The sequence below is a fragment of the Emiliania huxleyi genome (assembly GCF_000372725.1).
Source record: "Emiliania huxleyi CCMP1516 unplaced genomic scaffold EMIHUscaffold_611, whole genome shotgun sequence".
In the NCBI taxonomy this organism is placed as follows: Eukaryota; Haptophyta; order Isochrysidales; family Noelaerhabdaceae; genus Emiliania; species Emiliania huxleyi.
Window position 1 is genome coordinate 4,070 of NW_005197414.1, and position 16,732 is coordinate 20,801.

General features: G+C 68.4%; 6 protein-coding genes across 6 annotated transcripts in view; 4 read left to right on the forward strand and 2 right to left on the reverse strand.

Annotated features, from left to right (window-relative positions):
• The window catches only part of EMIHUDRAFT_247850 (hypothetical protein), a gene marked incomplete at both ends in the record, with an annotated part of 1,518 nt that extends 1,101 nt beyond the window's left edge, over nt 1-417 (forward strand). Inside the window, one exon of the mRNA XM_005763886.1 lies at nt 210-417. Coding sequence (XP_005763943.1) covers nt 210-417 — 208 coding nt within the window. The remainder of the gene's footprint in view (nt 1-209) is intronic.
• A 5,133-nt stretch (nt 418-5,550) lies between these two features.
• On the reverse strand, nt 5,551-6,885 carry EMIHUDRAFT_446092 (hypothetical protein). Its single transcript, XM_005763887.1, has 2 exons — nt 6,844-6,885; nt 5,551-6,673 (listed from the first exon to the last, which is right to left on the reverse strand). The coding sequence occupies exon 2, from the start codon at nt 6,076-6,078 to the stop codon at nt 5,629-5,631; it is 450 nt and encodes a 149-aa protein (XP_005763944.1). The 5' UTR covers nt 6,079-6,673; nt 6,844-6,885; the 3' UTR covers nt 5,551-5,628.
• A 422-nt stretch (nt 6,886-7,307) lies between these two features.
• EMIHUDRAFT_247852 (hypothetical protein) lies at nt 7,308-7,907 on the reverse strand (the record flags this gene model as incomplete). The annotated part of the gene is made up of 2 exons (XM_005763888.1): nt 7,308-7,735; nt 7,850-7,907. 2 exons carry the CDS (start codon nt 7,905-7,907, stop codon nt 7,308-7,310), a joined length of 486 nt encoding a protein of 161 aa, XP_005763945.1.
• A 393-nt stretch (nt 7,908-8,300) lies between these two features.
• EMIHUDRAFT_247853 (hypothetical protein) lies at nt 8,301-10,101 on the forward strand (the record flags this gene model as incomplete). The annotated part of the gene is made up of 3 exons (XM_005763889.1): nt 8,301-8,314; nt 8,604-8,838; nt 8,926-10,101. The coding sequence occupies 3 exons, from the start codon at nt 8,301-8,303 to the stop codon at nt 10,099-10,101; spliced, it is 1,425 nt and encodes a 474-aa protein (XP_005763946.1).
• Nucleotides 10,102-10,636: 535 nt separating this feature from the next.
• Nucleotides 10,637-10,945, forward strand: EMIHUDRAFT_247854 (hypothetical protein; the record flags this gene model as incomplete). Its single annotated transcript, XM_005763890.1, has 1 exon — nt 10,637-10,945. The coding sequence occupies one exon, from the start codon at nt 10,637-10,639 to the stop codon at nt 10,943-10,945; it is 309 nt and encodes a 102-aa protein (XP_005763947.1).
• A 2,324-nt stretch (nt 10,946-13,269) lies between these two features.
• Nucleotides 13,270-15,258, forward strand: EMIHUDRAFT_459758 (hypothetical protein; the record flags this gene model as incomplete). The annotated part of the gene is made up of 6 exons (XM_005763891.1): nt 13,270-13,322; nt 13,392-13,566; nt 13,755-13,934; nt 14,248-14,320; nt 14,635-14,719; nt 14,931-15,258. 6 exons carry the CDS (start codon nt 13,270-13,272, stop codon nt 15,256-15,258), a joined length of 894 nt encoding a protein of 297 aa, XP_005763948.1.
• Between the last annotated feature and the right edge of the window lie 1,474 nt (nt 15,259-16,732).

Sequence of the window (16,732 nt, forward strand, 5' to 3'; positions counted from 1 at the left end):
CCCCGGGCGACCCCGAACCGGTGCAGGCGGCGGAGCGCTCGTTTGTCGAGCGCACCCCCCCCCAAAAGGAGGAGCCGACGGAGGAACAAAAGGATTCTCGGGCCGCGGCTCCCAGGGCCAAAAAGGCCCGGCAAAAAAAAAACAAGGCGGAAAAGGTTGCGGCGGCGGCTGCGAACGAGGCCGAACGTGCGGACTACCCGCACGGGCAGGCAGTTTCGGGAGAACGTTGAGTTTGTGATGGAGGGCCTGGAGGTTGGGGGGCAGGGGGCGCGCAACCCCAGGGGGTCCAATATTCAGGTGGCCTACTCGCTCCCTCCCGAGGGGGGCAGCGGGTTTGGCGACCTGGTGTACGCCACGGTCCCTTTGGGCTCCGGGGGGACCAAGGTCCCCCGGGACTGGTTCCCAAAAGAGTTTTAGGAGCCGTCCCGGCGCGGCAAAATTGATGCGGCCTGCAGGGACCGGAAGGTCCCCGACCTGATCACGGCTGCCGGGGCCTTGGAACCGGCCGACCCCGTTTTCAGCGGCAGGTTCGCGACGGGGGAGGCGCCCCCCCCGAGGACCTCCGCCTCCAAGGCGGACGAGGGGGAAGGCTTTGGCGGCGATTTCGGGACCGGCCCCAAGGGCTTTGACCTTTTGGGGCCGGACCCCACCCCCATGGAGGACCTTTGAGGTCCTCCCCAGTTTCACCCCCCCTTACTTTTGCCCCCCCCCCCCCCCCCCATCCCTCTGCCTCCCATAGGGCAGGATAGCACTAGCATATGCTACGAGGTCCTAGTGTGGGTTCGGGGACTGTTCACACCAGTGCGGGGGTAGGGGACCCCTGCGCATAGCCCCGGAGTACCAGTATGGATGTTGTTTCGGCCGCCAATTCCACGGCTGCAATTCTTCCTCGGGGGGAGTGAAAAAAAAGTCGCGGCGGGGGCATATGCGCCTAGTGCGCACTGGGCCCACATAGATGTGACCCGCCCACTCGAGTGCGGCGCCCAGATGCTAGTGCTTGAGAGGACACCACAAACGCGACACGGCCCGTTTTGGATGTCTGCGGAGATTCTGTCTTAGCATACACAGTGAGTCATTCGGAGTCATTCGATGGCCAGAGTGCGATTGTGTGTGTGCGGGAGTTGGTTTGTCGGGAGGGAGGGGCAGGCTGCTCACCCACGTGCACCGGGCCAGTGCTTGCACTTTGAATGCCGTGGGGCTCCTGCCCGTGTCCGGGTGTGGAGATGCGAGGGTCGCCCCCCCTTGCCCCACCACTTTGTGTGTGTGGAGAAACTTACCTTACCTTACCTCTGCAGTGTGCGCAGACTGCACCAGAGAGACTGCAGAGCCAGTGTTGCTCCGTATCACGCGCCGCCCGCCGTAAGGAACTGCAAACACATCGAAGCGTCGCTGTACACTTCTCCGGAGAGCGCGTCGTCCCGCTCGAACGCCACGTGCCGCTGAGAGACCCAGATGCCTACCGAGCCGAGAGGGCGCCGAGATAGCGCCGAGGTGTCGCCGCGCGCCACGTGCCGCTCCGAGACCAGAGCGCCGTACGGGCTGCCGCCGTGCAGCGTGCCGTGGCGGGGCGGGCGGCGGAGCGGACGCCACGCACCTCCTCCGGCACCGGCTCCTCCAGCCGCCTCCGTCGCCGCCTCCGTCGCCGCCTCCGTCGCCACCTCTGAGCACTTTCCGGCGTGCCTTGCGCCCCGCACGCACCGCGGGTTCCTGGCGCACTGCCCCTGGCCACGCGGCGCGCTGCGGTCGGGCCGCTGCCTGTTACCAGCGGACCGCTGCCTGTTAGCACCGGACCGCTGCCTGTTGCGATCCCGCTACGAGTCACAAGCTGCTGCCGTCTGTATGCCATCCGTATGCCCACCTGCCCAGAGCGCTCTGCTCGTCCAGTTCTCTACTCATCCCAGTGTGAAGCATGTCTGTTCACAGCGGCTGTATCTCGACCGCATCTCGCCGATATCTCGCTGCCTCGGCTCGCCCTTGATCATGCCGCGGAGCCACGCAGGGTCGCGAGCGAAGGGGCCTGTCGGCGGCCTGCCCTGGTGCGTGTCCTTGTACCGCTGTTGCTAGGGGCAAACACTGAAAACGTAACTTGATCGGGGCGCGGTTTTTTTTGGACTAGACTGCTCGGGGGAGGTGGGCGAGTGATTGGGTAGCTTTGGGGCCACCGAAAATAATGAGAACCGCCCCCTATATCTCGCCAAATCTCGATTTTTCGCGGGAATGGGCGCTTCTCAGCCCCGCGCGAGCTACAGTGACTCCCCAGGGCTTGTCCCGTGGCCCAAAGTGGTACCCCGAGCTCCGCCACGAGCGTGGGCAATCAGGAGACACCCACAGTCACGGCGGGCGAGGAGTTGGGTGACGGCCAACTGTCGATTACGGCGCCTCTGGAGCCTCCTGTATCGTCGGTTCGGCTCGAAGATCGTGCCGCATCCGCATGTAAACCACCTCCGCGCCCCCGCTGGCACATGTCCGCATTGCCCGAGCCTGGGAGAAGTTCCCAGTGCCCGGAGGCTGCACAGGTCCGCGAAACGCTGGCGCTGCAGCTCCCGGCGCGCACCCCAGATTCGCGAGGAAAACAGCCGAAAACGGGTCGCGCCGCGATCGACCCTCAGCGAGCCCAGGCGAGCCTGGTAATCCCACCCGGTGGTAAGCGCACGTCCTCCGCGTAATCTAGCGCGCTGTGCAGCCCGCCAGTGCATGGCGCCGACCTGGGCCGCGACTGGTCGATCTCGCCGCGATCTCGCCATCCAATTCTCGGTCAGGTGTAGTGGATCACCTTAAAATCCTGGATTAATTCCTGAGCCCACCTGGCCCCACCAGACGGGTAGCACGAGGCGCCCGGGCCACTTTTTAGCGCCTCCCGAGCCTCCCGGCGCCTCCTGTGGCCTCCTGAACCCTCTCCCCCGCAGCCTCTCTCGGCGACGTGGGGAGCGGCTGCCGTCCACGGCTCGCACCGGCTCTTCCAGCGGCTCCACGCTTGCCGCCTGTGACGCCCGCGCCACGCACTGCCACGCGGCCGCTCGAGAGAGCGGTCGACGCCCATACTGCTGGGCGTGGCGCTCTATCGGTCGACGCTTCGGCGTCGCTGCTTGGTTGGGGACCCGTGCCTCGACGCGGCGGCGCGGCCGAGTACGGCTCGGTGGCACAGCGCGTCGCCACGGATAAGATGCGGCCACAAGCGGCTGGGGAAGCTCCAAGAATGTTTCGTTCTACTTGCAGGAGAGGTCCAAGCAATTCGAGTGACTGCATGGCTCTTCGCGTCGAGGGATGCGTCCAAGATCGGATTGGCTTTTTTGAAAGCGCCGTGTCTTGCGGCATATTCCGGGTCATCGATCCACGTGATGTGACAAACTAGCCGCTAGTAATGAATATGGGAATGTCATCTAGTTCAGGCAACCCGAGCGACAACTTCACGCGCTTGGCGTGTGTGTCGTGTGTGCCTGCTGCTCAAGCGGATCATATATCCTATCCCCTCCGTTTTGTGGTAACGCGGATATGAGCATATACACAACACACATACCACGGTCCGTCTGCATCCTCGGCCATCTACCGCCGTGCCGCATCACCCTATGTCGCCGCGCGGCGGCCGCCGACGCGTCGGCGCTCGCCTGCAGCTCGGTGTACGAAGGCGCCGCCTCGGGCTCCTCCCGCGTGCGGTGCAGCGCCGAGAGCACCTTCAGGAGCGAGGCGACGGGCACCGCCGCGGCGATGTGCCGGTGTAGCGTGTGGGAGCCGTTGGCCGGGTTGTACGACGGGCCCGAGATGCCCTTGGACTTGGCGAGGCAGTTCTTCAGATAGTTCGAGAGCGCGGTCTGCCCGACGTCGTGGTCGATTACCTCGAGCTGCACCAGCGTGCGCGTGGTGTGGGCGAGCGGCTCCGCCGCCCGAGCGGCGGCTTGACTGAGCAAGGACGGGACGAGGCCCTTGGCGAGAGCCAAGTTACGCCACTGCGGATCGTCGGTCGGAGGCTGCCATCGCTCGCGCAACTGCGCACAACACGCACACACGGCTCAGGCAGCAAGGCCGAGATAGAGCCGAGATATAGCCGAGATACAGCCGAGATATAGCCGAGGTGTAGCAGCCGCGGCGGCGGCTCAGGGGGCGGTGGGAGAGCAGGGCGGGCGCCTGCTCGTAGCGGCTCGACTGCAGCAGCACGACGTTCATCCACTGGTCGACGAGCGTCGGGACGGCGACCCACGAGCCGTCCGCGCCGCGGCCATGTAGCAGCACGAGCAGCGCCCATGCGTGCACCTCCGCCTCGCTGGGCAACGCCTTGCCCGAGGCGCACAAGATCGAGTTCCTGCGGCGCGCGCGCGGCAAGAGCTCGCCAAGGCGGGGCGAGCGCGGCCACGGCGAGGGCGGGCACGCACCGCTTCGATTCGGGCGCCCCGCGCTGCAGCGCCGCGCGCCGCTCAAGCTCGGCCTGCACGTTATGGAGGATCTACTGGAGCTCCTCGGTCGTGACATCTGCGGCACACACGCGCAAACCTGAGACCCCCACGGGCCCGGCGGCGGCGCGGCGAGCGGGGCGCGCGCAGGGGCACACACGGGCGTCGCAAACGCGCGGGCGCAGCGCGCCTGGAGCACCAGGAAGGGTGCCACCGCCGGCGCCGTGCTCCGCGTGATCACCTGCACGCACAGGCATCGCAGATCGTCAATGTCCCGCTGTGTCCCGAGCTTGGGGCTCGCGCTCCGGCGCCACGGGCTCGACGCGAGGACTCTGGAGAGAATGTCAGAGTGAGAGTGGATGAGGTTGGAGTGGAGGCGGCAATCGCCGTGCGGGCGCGCCGGGGGCTGCAGACTCCTCCAAAGCAGCGGGACGGGGCGCGCGCGCGACCGCGGGCCGGATTTTGCGGGGGAACTCGGGGGGAGGGCGCCCCGGACACGCCCTGCACGCGGCGCGGGCTGGCGCTCACCAGGAGCGGCAGCATTTGCGGTCTTGCGCTGCGGTTTTTCTTTCGACGACATGATTCTTTTCCCTTTCAGCGGCCTCACTTGTCGCATTTGCGAGGAAAGCAGGCGCTAGCGCTGCGGCGCCGGAGTCTTTCGGTCACCATTCTGGACCATCTTAATATTTTTCAATGATTTTTGCAGGGTCTGAAAGCTGAGACTCAGCTCTTCACGCTCGGTATGAAAGCAAGGTCCGTCCGGGGGGTCCCATTTTTCAGTATTTCCCCCTACTGTTGCAGCGCTTCGATCTCTGCCGCCGCCTGTCCCTCTCCTCCTGCACCGTCTCCGCGCGGTCTTTTCCATTGTTCCATGTGCGCGCGATCGAAGCGATTCCAGGGTCGTCCGCGGCGCGTTCCCGGCGGGGCCCGACGGTGGCCGGCGCTTGCGCGCCAGCCCCGTCCGCCGCCGCGCGCCGGCTCCGCGGCCGCGGTCCCTGTCAACTGTCATAGCTACGCGCACCATGGGGCGACGTGCCCGCCGTTTCACGGAGCGGGTCAGATCTACTTCTACACTGTACAGTCGAGAGAGGCCCTGCCGCAGTGGAGTCGAGTGTAATCCCATGTGCATGTGGACCCTCTCTTGGTAGGCCTGGTGGTGTGCGCGGTGCTGCAGTCCTTCGTTCAAACTTCCCCTTTCCCGTCGATAAACGAGGAAGACCTCAACCCGCGTGCCCCCGGGCCCTCACGACTGCAGCGCCCCTCTCAGTCGGCTGACCAGCTCCGCCTTTCGCCCTCCCACCCGCAGCCCTTCCCCCCGAAGCCGCTCCTTGAGCTGGGGGACGGTGAGCGACGCGAGGCCGTCCGCCTCGTCCTCCCCGCCTACCCCCGTTCGGCCGCCGCCTGCGCCCATGCCCATGTCGCCGCCCTCGCCGCCCTCGCCGCCCCCGCCGCCCTCGCCGCCCTCGTCGCCCTCGCCGCCCTCAGCCCGCCACGGCGCGGGCTCCGAACGGTCGGCGGCCGGAACGCCCCCCTCGTCGCGCCCGCCGCCGGCATCGCCATCGCTGCGGCCGGGGCGCCGCCGCTGCGCTGCGGCCGGGGCGCCGCTGCGCCTCCCGCCCTCCGCCGTGGGACGCACGCGGTACGACCTACGAGGACGCGTCCGGGACACGTCCACGGGCCGGCTCCTGGACATGGTGCGATCTGGCCGCCGGGACGGCGCGGTCGCCGCATGTGCCACTCGCGCCGCCGCTCGTCCACCTCGACGCCGACCTTCCGCAGCTGGGCCTGCATGGGGCGCTCCGAGATTGCTCCGAGATCTCACTCCACGCACCTCGCCCCCCCCCTCCCCTCTCTCCCTCCATCCTCTCGGGTTGGCCTGCAGCGCGTCCGCCGCGTCGAAGTCGCGCCTCTTCTTGGCGGCGAGCCGCTGCGAGAGGAGCGCCTCGATCTCGGCCGCCACATCGGCCGCCTACTCCTCGGCGCAGCCTTTGCTCCCCTCGGGCCACCCTCTGCTCTTCTCGGCCACGCCGTCCGCCGATACACGACTGGGGTGGCGGCCCCAACTCGTGGTAGGTGGGGGGGGGGCAACTCGTGGTAGGCCGCGTGAGTTCCCCGTAGCGCAGGAGACTCACGGAGGCGATCCCGTGACGCTGCGTGGGACGCGCCCGCGTGCCCTCGCCAAAGGTGCAGTGGGAGTGGGAGTGTGGAGGCAAGGCTGACTAGTCGGGCGCCAGGCGGAAGTTGTCCGCGGCCGCGCGTCTGTAGTCGTGGCCGGCCGCAACCTCGACCTGGTGAGGGGGGCGGCGAGGGGGGCGGCGGCAAGGGTGAAGACGAGGGAGGCGGCGACGAGGGCAGCGGCGAGGGAGGCGGCGGCGAGGGCGGTGACGATAGTGGCGGCGGCGAGGGCAGCGGCGAGGGAGGCGGCGGCGAGGGTGGAGACAAGGGCGGCGGCGGCGACCTGGCGATGCCTCTGTTCGCGTCGTGCGCCATCGCGCCTCGCCGGCGCCGCTCGCGCTTCCTCGCCAAAGACCAAGTCGTACGCGCTCGCCGCCGACGACGAGGAGGAGCTCGAGACCTCCCAAGAGCCCGCGTACCCTGCTCCTCCTCCACCTCCACCTCCACCGCCACCGCCACGGCCACCGCCACGGCCACCGCCACCTCCTGCCCCTCCTGCCCCTTCCTGGCCGCCGTGCCGGGCATACCGGGGAGGCGGCAGCGGCGCGGCATCGTAGTAGCGCCACGTGCGGCGCCGGTCGTCGAGCCCGACCCCCATCCGGCTCAGCTCCGCCTAATCTCGGCTGATCTCGGCTGATCTCGGCTGATCTCGGCTGATCTCGAGCCCGACCCGCATCCGGCTCAGCTCCGCCTCGAGCGCGTCGGCGCGTCGGTAGTCTTTGGACGCCTACTCCTTGCATGTGGCCCTTACGAAGGCGGTGCAGACCGTTCAAAGCGAGGCCGCGCCCCGCCGGACGCCTTTGCGGCGCCACGCTCGAGCACGAGCGCCTGCTGTGAACAGCGTCTCTTCACACCCGCTGCTGTGAATAGGTCACGCTCGAGCACGAGCGCCTCGATCCGCGTCGTCCCTCCCGTGCCAAGGCGCGGGATCCCGCCGCCCTCCTGACGGTACGGCACGACGAACGGCCGATCGTCCGAGCGCCACAGCCGGTGGTCGTCGGTGACGCGGACGCCGCTGTCGAGGAGCCGCTGCAGCAGCGCGTCCGACTCGGCGAAATCTCGCCGAAGCTTTGCGGCAAGCCGCTGAGCAACGAGCTCCTCGATCGCGGCCAGCTTGGACGCGTCGAGCTGCGCGGTGCAGTCAGGCGCGCGCGAGTACGGCGTCGTTAACCTCTCTATCCGGCGGGCGTCACGCTCGCGCCGCTGCGAGCCGCGACTGCCGCCGCCGCCGCCGCCGACGCGGCCGCGGCCGCCGCCGCCGCCGCCGACGCCAAAAGCGTTTCGCTTACTCTGCCACGCGCGGCCGCCGCCGACAAGGGATATGGAGAGCGCGACCAGGCAGATCATGTTGGAGGAGCAAATACTGTCCCGTTTTGCTGTTCACAGCTAGCGACGGCCTCTGCGGCAAAGTCAAACCACCCCACCACCACCTACCTACCACCTACCTACCGCAGCAAACCTTCGGCTCCCCCTCAGAGGCTCGCCGCGCCCGTGCGGCGCGCCGAGGCGGCGCCGAGGCCGGCGCCTTGCACCCGGCCCGCGGCCGGCACCGCCTCGCCCCACAACTGACCGCCCTGCGGCCCCTGCGCAGGCGTACCACAGGCGTCGCTCAAAAAGCGACGCCGGGTGTGGGCTGCTCCCTTGACCCGTCACCCGCCGCGCCCTCCGCAGTACCCGGGGTCGCCCCCCCGGCGAGGAGAGAACCTGGGCTAAAAGGTGGGAAGTTTCGCTCTTTGAGCCATGACGCGTACCAAGTGCCACAAGAAACCCCACCCACTTTCTTCTTCCTCTTTCACTCCTTTGAGCGCGCACACAAAGCTGCGATCTGCACGCCGGTGCCTGCGCAACTGCTGCGCGACAGCCCGCTCAGCGACCAAACCCGCCAAGGTAGCCCTGGGGCAGTCGGAGAAGGGGCAACTCCGTGCACTGACGGTCGGCCGTCAGAAAACACGCCTCCGTGGCTCGTCGAGAACCTCGAGAGAGAGAGACAGGGTAAGAATTCTTAAAATACAAGCCTCTCTCACAGCACACTTGCACGACAAGGGCGCGGACTGGCTATCACTGGCTCATTCCCGCTTTCCCGCTCAGGCCGCCGGTCGCTTGCAAAGGGCCCGGGCACCAGCACCCGGCGCTTGCGCGGCTCCGGCCGGGCATGGCGCGCGAGGTCGATGTGCTTCAGGATCTGCGCGCGTCGGTGCTCCCGCTTGCGAACACGGCACTCACCGAGACGACCGGCACCAGCGTGGCCACGAGTGTCGAGCACAACCCACACTCGGCGGTCGGCATGCCCCTCTACAGCCGCTTTGCCGCCGCCCGCGCGGCCGCGGCAGATGACACTCTACGTCTCGCCTTCCATGGCACCAAGGCCGCGAACATAGACTCCATCTTCGAGCACTCGCTCGACCCGTCGCGCCGAGGTGACCATGTCGGCCAAAAGTTTGGTGCAGGCGAGTACTGCGCCTCGCGGCTATCGACCGCCATCAACTACTGCCGTGAGGACGGCGTGCGGGTCAACAAGGTCGTGGTGCTCGCAGTGCTCGCCGAGGGCGCCAAGGTGCACAGCGCCGCGGAGCCGTGGGGTGAGATCCTCGTCGTCGCGCGCCCGGAGCATCTGGTCCCGATTGCAGTCATTGAGGTCCCGTTCGCGACGGCCAGCGTGGTGCTCGCGCGCTTGAGCGCTGGGGAGGGTGCCAACCGCAAGCGCAAGCTGGAGAGTGAGCAGTCCATCTGCTCGCGCATCCTGACGAGCCTCCGGCGCGGCGACGTGAGCGACGCCTCCGAGCTCTACAACAGTACCGAGGAGGTGCGCGAGGGCGGGCGGCCCTCCTACGCCTTTCAGGTCGCCTTGCAGCTCGAGCAGGACGGGCTCGACCGCGCGGTCGCCTCGGCGCTCTTCCCGGGCGCCCTCGACGCGATCACGGCCCAGCGCCGCTGTAGTGGCGCCGCCGGCCCGTCCACGAGCCTCCCTTCGAGCCGCCGTCTCACAGGCCTGCCACCAGCCCCGGTCGTCCACGCTCCGCTCGTGAAGATGCAGCCCCCGCCGGCGAGCAGCGGCCGGCAGGGGTCGGTGCCGAGGCCCACGCGGGCGCCGCACTCCGGTGCGGGCGGCCACACGCGGTGGCTGTATCGGCAGCACTTCAGCGCCGAGCGAGCGAGCCGGCGCTGCGAGTGGGCGCGCCTCCTTTCCTCCACCGGCGCCGTTGAGCTCGCAGAGGGCGAGTGGCCGGCGGGCACGTGCGATCCAGTGACCCTCGAGGAGCTGGTCGCTCGTGCGGACGACCCCGTCGTGCGGTTGCCGTGCCACCACTGCAGCGGCCGCGTCGTGTGCTGCTTCCAGCGATCGACCGTCGAGCGCTGCCTCCGCCTCTCTGGGCGCTGTCCGTCGTGCCGCACGCCCTACGACGTCCCCGGCCCGCAGCCGAGCGGCCAGATGATCGTCCGCCGCGACGGCGCCATGCACTGCGCAGGCCACCCTGGCGTCGGCACGCTCGTCGCCACGTTCGCATTCGCGCCGGGCGTGCAGACGGAGCGGCCCGTGTAGAGGCTGAAACTGTGAATAGACGCTGTTCACAGCTGTACTACAGGATGCAGACGGAGCGGCCCGTCTAGAGGCTGAAACTGTGAATAGACGCTGTTCACAGCTGTACTACAGGATGCAGACGGAGCGGCCCGTGTAGAGGCTTCCTAGACACTTCCTAGACACTTCCTAGGCCCATGCCCGCCTAGAGGCTGAAACGAAGTAGTGCTCGCGCGGCACCCGCTGAAGGCCAGCCCTCGCTGCGTGACGTCTTCTGTCGCCCAACCAGCGCCCGCGAGGACACGCACTCCGCTGTATTCAACACCAGGGCTGCCACCATGCACTGCCGCCCTCACTGTCACCTCCGCCGCGCCTGCCGCCGCCGTCCCCGCCCTAGTCCCCGCCGCCGCCCTCGCCTCCGCCCCCCTTGCCGCCGCCTCCCTCGCCACCTCCCCCATCGCCGCCGTCTCCCTCTCCGCCACCCCCCTCCGTCTCCCTCTCCGCCACCCCCCTCCCTGATGCTGCTCCTGAGGCTGGTGTACTCAGCATTTAGGAGCGGATGCCGAGGCCGGGCGTGGCGTACGCCGGCCGTGAGCGCTGCGCCGTGTACCCAGACGACGTGACGGGGCGGCGCGCGCTCACGTGCATCCGACGGGCGTGGACGCGCGGCTTGCTCTTCCGTGTCGGCGACTCGCGATCGACGGGCGAGGAGGACGTGATCACCTTTGGGCTGCACCAGAAGACAAGCACCGTCGGCGGCGCGACCGAGCACGGCTGGCCCGACGCGGGATATCTCGACCGGCTGCTGAGCGAGTGTGCGGCGCTCGGCGTGGCGACGGACGATGAGGTGGACGACGCGCTGCTCTGAAAGTACCTGCGAGTACACGCGCCACGCCGCAGTGTCCCCTGCTGTGCCCCTGCCTCCTTCCCCGCTTCCGAGTCCTGGGCTGGTTTGGAAATCTTTTTGGTGTACCACTCTAGTGTTAGTGCCACACTCTAGTGTTAGTGCCAGTGCGCGCCTTGTCCCCGCGTGCCCTGTGTCGAATCAGCAACAGCATCACCACGCGACATCCACCTCGCCCTGCAAGGCCGCGCGGCGGCTGCAGGCGCTCTGCAATGCTTCCCGGGACTGCTCCGTGTACGGGTTGCCCAGGAGCACCACCGAACTCAGCCTCGGCAGCGCACTCGGCACCTCGAGGGCGTCGGCCAGCGCGCGCAATCCGCCGCCGTGCAAGCGGTTGCCAAAGAGCGAGAGGCGGCGCAGCTGCGCGTGCGCCGCCGCGCCGCCGCCGAGCGTGCGCGCGAGCTGCTCGACGGACGCGTCGCCCAAGAAGTTGGAATCGAGCGAGAGGAGCCGCAGCTGCGGCGCGCCGTCCGCGGCGAGCAGGGCGCTCACGAGAAAGAGGTCGGCGTCGACGAGACCCGCGCAGCTGAGCGCCAGCTCCGCCAGCGTCGATGAGGGCCGCAGCTGGCGTACGGGGACCCGCGCCGCGTCTAGCTGCGCAAAGTCCAGCTCGGCGCAGCAGGCGCTGTTGACGATGGCGCCGCACAGCGCGGCCGTGCTAGCGGCGCAGAGGCTGTTGCGGTGGACGGTGCGCTTCATCTCGTCGTGCACGCCGTAGCACAAGCAGTCGCCCAGCAGCGGCAGCCCCTCCGTCACGCCCTCTGCTTGCGCGCCGTCAGCGGTGGGCACGACGCTCCTGCCCGGCAGCGCTGCGAGCGCGCGCGCCAGGCCTTCTGCCCCCGCCGCGCCCAGGCTGTTCCCGCCCACGCTGAGTGTACGGAGCGGCGGCCAGGGGGCGTTTGCCAGCAAGCGGAAGGCGATGCGCGCCAGCCCGTCGCCCAAGTTCGGCAGCGACAGGTCGAGCCGGTCGGGCCGGGCGTTGTGCAGCAGGTGGCCGCGGCTGGGTAGGCCGCGGCGCAGCTGTTCAACGTACGTCAATGCACCGCGCGTGCCGCTCAGGCGCAGCCGCTCGAGCTTGGGCGCGCCGCCGTGCAGCAGCGCGCTGCCGAGGGCGTCGCACAGGGCTGGGCTGGGCTCGCCCGCTGGGCAGACGCCCGAAAGGTCGGCGCTGACCAGGCACGCGTTGGCGGCTGCGATAGTGTACACTGTCGCGGCGACCAGCAGGCACGCCGGTGGCGCGGGCGCGGGCGCGTTGCCGAGCCGTTTGCCAAGGCTCGCGACGCAGCGTGCGGGCAGCACCTCGAGGTCCAATTCCGCGCAGGATCCTCTCAACTCTTCTAGGTCGAGCCTGAAGCCGCCCGCGCGCAGCCAGCGGGGTGGGTCGCGCCAGCGCTCGCCGCCTCCGTCCGCGCCACGCCACGCCTCGCTCGCAAAGGCGCGGCAAGCCACGACCCGCAACGGCCCGCCACCGCCCTTGAGAGCGAGCAGCATGCCTGCGTCCGCGCAGTCAACCCACAGCTGCGTGGCCAACGCGTCGGCGAGGAGGTCGCCCAATGGGCCGTCGGCCGCGATGCCGGCCGCTGCTCCTAGATCGCGCTCACTTGCGGCTCCTCGCTCTTCTTCGGCGCTGAGAAAGACCGACTCGGTATCAAGGGCTCGCTGGGCGCCTCTGCTCAGCTTTGCTGCAACGCGGGAGGCGAGACCTCGCAGCAGTGGCATGGGTGCGTCGAGGTAGGTTGCCGCACGGAGCGCATGGAAGAGGTTGGCATCGGCAAGCGGTGCGGTCGCCGCGGCAGCAGGGTCGGTCACGAGGCTGGTTACGTACGCCAGGGCTGCGCTCGGAAACGGCGCCTGGATCGTGTGCTCTCCAGCAGCGGCAGCTGCGTGCTCGCACACGTCACGAGCGAGCCCCAGTGATGAGGCAGCGGTGGGAGGCAGCACGAATCGGCCGCCGTCGGAGGAGCGCAGGCACACCGCCATCTACAATCAAGCACTGTTTGTTCACAGCACGCCACTAGGAAACCTAGAGCCCACGGTTCCCTGGGGTCGCCTCGTGAATAAACGAGTATATTATAGCGGTGGGTTACAACAGCGTTGACTCGGACCACTAACTGGCTAGGGCTGCAGAAGCAGCGTATCTCACAGTCGTTCTTCACGTAAACCTAAACGCACAACCCCGGGCCCTCACACGGCCATCGCAGAGCAGATTAGTGTTGTGCGAGGGAGTTTTTTTGCAAAATTCTTTTGTGGACGCACTGCCCGCCAGCACACACACCCTGCTGAATCACATGTCTCGCCCTCCAGGCCGCAACGGCGCCAAGCTGGAGCAGCGCAAGGCGCGGTCCCGCCCTCTCCGCCGCCGCGCCTCGCTCGCGTGCGCTCGACGCGGCCGCGTCGCCTCGCAGGTCAGCGTTCACGAGGCCAACAGCGTAACAAAGGACTTCCTGCTGCTCTCACAGCCCTTCATCAACGCCGGCATCCTGATCGCGTCCGCCTCGTCGGGCCGCCGCCTGTACATTCACCACCTCACCGAGGTGCCGCTCAACGAGGTGTACCTCACGCGGACTGGAAACCACCTCCAGCGGGTCGACCAGGCGCACCGCGCCGCCGCGTGTGTGTGTCAACGCTTCCACTCCCTCGCCAGCGCTGCCGGCCGCGCTCCGCGCGTCTTGCCCGGACCTTGCCGCCACCGCCTCCACTGCCGCGCTCGTCACCGTTGCCCCCCTCGCCACCCCGGCGCAAACCCTCCGACATGTCAGCCGCTGCGCCGCAGAGAACTGTCAACCTGACGGCGCCGGCAAAGGGGACGGCGATCGACATCAAGGTGGAGGAGATCCCGCCGCTGCCGGTGCTCTCCGTCAAGATGACCCTCGCGCTCCCGACCTCCGTCTTCTCCGGCCCCGCCCGCGCGCGCGACAACGCCGTGCTCGACCTGCTACAGCGTGGCAAAGAGGCGACTCCCTCACCCACCCACCCACTCACCCACTCACTCACTCACTCACTCACTCACTCGCCCGCACCCCCCGCCATCCTTCCTCCGCACCCGCCGCCATCCCCTCCACCGCCATCGCCCTTGCCGCCGCCGCCACGGCCGTCGCCACCGCCACGACGTCGGCCCAGACACTTCCTAGACACTTCCTAGACGCTTCCTAGACACTTCCTAGACACTTCGTAGACACTCCCTAGACACTTTCTGCCTCGCGTCGGCACATGCCGCCGCCACTTCGCCGCCGCCACGCCCAACGCCGGCCACCTTGCTCTCCCAGGCAAACGGCGCGGGCGACTTTGGCACCGCGTGCGCCTGTTTCGAGGCCGCGTACGCTCTCTCTGTCCGTGCGGGCACGCTTGCCCAGACGCGGAAAACGCATCCTTGTACTCCAACCAGCGCTCGAGAGGAGAGGTATTCAGCCGCGTTCCGCTGTACTCCGCTGTATTCACTGTATTCCTATCCGTCGTATTCACGCGGTGCTCTCAATACGCTGCACAGTACCGTCTTCCCGCCCTGCAGTCGTTGAAGCCGTGAGTGACAATCGTTGAAGCCACCATCAACATGGCCCCATGCTGCCTCTGACCCTAACACTAACTTCAACCCTGACCCTCACCCTCACCCAAACTCTCTCCCTAGCCCTGATGGCGGCGTATTCAGCACGCAGGCATGCTGGTGTCTGCGGCGAACATGCGGCTGAAGCTGTCGCACGCGGCGACAGCAGCGGCCATGTACCGCTTCGTGCTCTCCGAGTGCTCCCTCCTGCCTGCGGAGCAGGAGATGGCCTCACGGAAGCTGGGGGAGGCGCGCGCCGCGGTCCTCTCCGAGACGTGTCCGTGTCCGAGACGTGTCCGAGACGTGTCCGAGACGTGTCCGAGACGTGTCCGAGACGTGTCCGAGACGTGTCCGAGACGTGTCCGAGATCTCTCTGAGACGTTAGGCCGTCCGAGTCGATTCGTGGAGGGATGGAAGCATCAATGAGTCGATGCATGGCCGACCTCAGGCGCAGGCCGTGCTCAAGGGGAGAGGGCTCGGCGGCGAGAGTGCGCCGGTGGCGAGCGCGCCGCCGCCCACGTTTGGCTCTTTCGAGGATTGCGCGAGTGAGATGGGCAGCGAGCGTTCCGAGGGCGAGGGCGCGGACGGCGACCCGTTCGGCACCTTCTCCGCAGACTTTGGCGACTTTGACGACGGAGGCGGGCTCGACGGCGGCTTCGACGGCGGCTTCGACGGCGGCTTCGACGCCGCCTTTGAGGAGCCGGCGGGAGATATGGGGAGATATGGGGAGATATGAGCCGGTACTCGACCAGCACGAGCCTCCTCCTCACCATCCCCAGTCCCATCCTCCACTTCCACCACATCAGCGTCACTCGGTGTCTCACCGTCTGCGCACTTGTCACGTGTCTCTTGATGCCTAGGCGCCGCCAGCGGCGTGCGCCTCGCCGGCCGTCACGAGCACGCCCTCCGCCTCGCCGCTGCCGGCGCAGAAGCGGGCCAACGGTGCCGCCGCTCCTGCCGCTGCTCTTCCCGCCGCCGGCTGTGTGACGCCCTTGGCGCCGCCGCCCGCTGTGAACGGCGCGGCGGCGGCGGCGGAGAGTGCGGTGCGGCACGCCGAGGGCGGCGGCGGCGGCGGCGGCGGCGGCGGCGGCGGCGGCGGCGGCGGCGGCGGCGGCGGCGCGTCCTCGGCCGCGCTGGAGGAGCGTCTGCGCGTGCTGGAGCAGGGCGCGCGCGCGAGTGCAGACCTGGAGAAGAGGATGGAGCGGCTGTCGGCGCAGATGGAGCGGCGCTTCACGGGCGCGAGAGAGATGGCGTGTGCCTCCGAGGAGAGTGGGAGGGCGGGCGGGCGGGGGAGACTCCCTTCTCTCTCTCTCTCTCTCTCTCTCTCTCTCTCTCTCTCTCTCTCTCTCTCTCTCTCTCTCTCTCTCTCTCTCTCTCTCTCTCTCTCTCTCTCTTTCTCTCTCCCTTGTATCTCTCTCTGTCTCTCTCTGTCTCTCTGTCTCTGTCTCTGTCTGTTTGTCTCAGCAGCGCCGCCGTGAGCAGGCGTCAAGCTGCGACCTTTCCGCGACCTTTCCGAGACCTCTCCGGGACCTCTCCGAGACGTGTCTAGGCGTGAAGACGGGCATGCGCGGACTGCACGAGCGGCTGCAGGCTGTCGAGGTTGCAACCCGCGCCGGCGGCTGCGGACACGCCCGCGGCAGGTCGGGACCGGTCCCTGTTGCAACTGTGCGGCCGTAGGTTGCGATGGGCAAGCTGCCCGGGCACATGAAGCGGTTCCGCGGGTGGCATAAGCAGCAGCAGCACGAGATTGCCGAGCACGCCGACACGCTCCGCCGGCTAGAGGTGCACGCAGCTGCCCCTAGAGTGGTTAGCACGCAGCTGCCCCTAGAGGGGTTGGGGTGGAGGGCGCGCGCCTTCTGCCGCCCCCTTCGCCGGTAGACATGGAAAATGGGTGGCGCTTCTGCCGAGCCTTTCGAGCTTCCGCCGTGGCCCTGTTGCGCCTCCCTGCCCCCGTTCTGCCGCCCGCCCCACTCCCCGGCGCAGATCCCCCGCCCCGACCCACTACCACGCCCCGCTCCCCCGCCACGCTCCCCCGCCACGCCTCCTCGCCTCTGCGCTCCTCTGCTTGATTCCTCGTGCCTCCTCGACCCCCGGCGCCGGTTGAATCGGCTGCGCGCCCCCACCCACAGCCCCAGCCACCCCCCAACCACCCCCACCCCCCGCCCCCACCCACCCCCGCCCCCACCGTCCCCTCCACTCTGGCCTTGGCC

What these genes read in the sequence shown, in the direction of transcription:
- EMIHUDRAFT_446092 (XM_005763887.1), bottom strand. Translation starts at nt 6,078, where the DNA reads ATGTCCAGGAGCCGGCCCGTGGACGTGTCCCGGACGCGTCCTCGTAGG.